The following is a 1,841-nucleotide window of genomic DNA, read 5'->3' as shown; positions in this document are numbered from 1 at the left end:
GGTCTGTCAGAACTTCGTCAAAATCTTGACGACTCTTGATGTCTTTTAAGCGGTTGAATACTGCTGGTCTTTTTGCGATACATTTCAAAAAAATTTTTGCAATGCCAAGTTTAATGTGGAGCAACGGCAACAAAATTTTCATTTCTGGAACAAAACTTTCGTGTAGCCTATTGTCTTTAGGCCATTTCCGTCCAATGCTGTTTGTACTGGTTTCTTCCTTTAATACCTTCTCCGTATCGTGAATCCCAGTCGCACAAAAAACACGGATATTTTGGACGGCCAGATGGTGTTAAGCCTGTAATCAATGAAACTATTTTGAGGTCGCAGCAAATGCGCCACTGGTGTTCGTTATATTTGACTACTTCCAGAATGTGTTTCAAATTATGGAAATTTTCACTAGTGTCAGTGCTATACGCAATTGGAACAGAAGGCATTCTATTCGTCTTGTGCAAAAGCACAACTTTTAAGCTGATTAGTGAACTATCGAAAAGCGAAATTTTTTGCATCATTCACATTGAAGAACTTTTCTAACTCTTTTTGGCGTTTTCGATATGCTGTTACTTTGGTACCTTTCGCCAGCAAATTATTTCCTTTCAAAAATGAAGCCAGTTGTTCTGATTTTTTCTGAGTCAAACACAAAATTGCAACAATTGCATCCAATTGCTTTTGTGTGACTAGGATTGGGTCCTTTGATGTTTCATAGGATGTACCTTCACCAGGGTCGTATTCTGAGAAGAAATGCATGGATATATTTAGCAGCGGCGGTTGTAGTACTGATATCTGTTTGAAGATCAATACTTCGGTATGTTGGTACTGGAACGAATTCTGAGTGCGGTAATGGTAATTGGACCCTTGGCACTGCTACATAAGTTTTATTCTTTGCTTTCCTTCTATTCAAAGTTTTGTGGTAGTTGATACATCCATAGCAATTTTCTTGTTGATGCGGGCTGTTGTCTAACCACATCATTGGTATACCAAAAGGCATAGCCTTCTTCTTTTCACTTTTCCACTTTTTCACTTGAATAGCAATTAAAGCAAACTTTTTTAGGGGCATAGTTTACGTCAGTGATAAACTCTTGCGAGAAATATTGTTTATAGGCTTCCAAAAAACAATCACTCGCATTGCCACATTTTTCATTGCTTGCTATGAAACGTCCACAAACATTACAAACATGGTCCATTTTACATTTTGGTTCCGACAATGTTGTTTTTGTTATTTTTATGAGACCGATGCACTTAACTTAAATCACTCACAAAATGAAATAAGTTCCAAAAAAATTAATAGCGAATTTTATCACGACCGAGCGAAAATTAAAAGACATCAGCTTCGGCTGAGTTTCGAGTCTTAACTGAATCTTTATTTTTGATATTAGTTCGCTTGTACGAAATAAATAAAAATCGCTACCTGTGCGGTGGTTGGAAACAAAAAAGAGGAAGACGAGGAAAAAGAGGAAGGGGAAGAAATTTATTGCATTTGACTGCAAAGTTCGAAGGTCGATTAAAAAAAATGCGAACTAACATAAACAAACGCCGCGATACGGGTCTTCTAATTTAGCCTCTATTTTCACCCCTCACTCTCAGAATCGACCTAACTTTTGCTAACCTGAATTTGTTCCGCAGTGTTATCATAATAATGTAAACCATCCAAAATGTATGTAAATTTGCATGCAAATTTGGCCAACTAACTTATGACAAACCGATAGTTGTATAAAGAGGGGCACAAAGGAGGGCTTGTTTTTTCTTTATCTCGATACAATAATATTGGAACTAAAAAATAGTCATATTTTCAAAATTTGCAATTCCTTGCACTTATTTTAAATCTTCGGTGAAAATGTTTTTTT

General features: G+C 36.3%; 1 protein-coding gene across 1 annotated transcript; it reads right to left on the bottom strand.

Moving 5' to 3' along the window:
- Positions 1-480: 480 nt before the first annotated feature.
- On the bottom strand, positions 481-1,181 carry LOC118757248. Its single transcript, XM_036491974.1, has 3 exons — positions 1,118-1,181; positions 781-1,017; positions 481-728 (listed from the first exon to the last, which is right to left on the bottom strand). The coding sequence occupies exons 1-3, from the start codon at positions 1,179-1,181 to the stop codon at positions 481-483; spliced, it is 549 nt and encodes a 182-aa protein (XP_036347867.1).
- Between the last annotated feature and the right edge of the window lie 660 nt (positions 1,182-1,841).

This window comes from Rhagoletis pomonella, unplaced genomic scaffold, assembly GCF_013731165.1.
Source record: "Rhagoletis pomonella isolate Grant_MI unplaced genomic scaffold, Rhpom_1.0 Rhpom_scaffold_15694, whole genome shotgun sequence".
NCBI lineage: Eukaryota > Metazoa > Arthropoda > Insecta > Diptera > Tephritidae > Rhagoletis > Rhagoletis pomonella.
The sequence above is the reverse complement of the archived record's forward strand: the minus strand, read 5'-3'. Positions and strand labels throughout refer to the sequence as shown.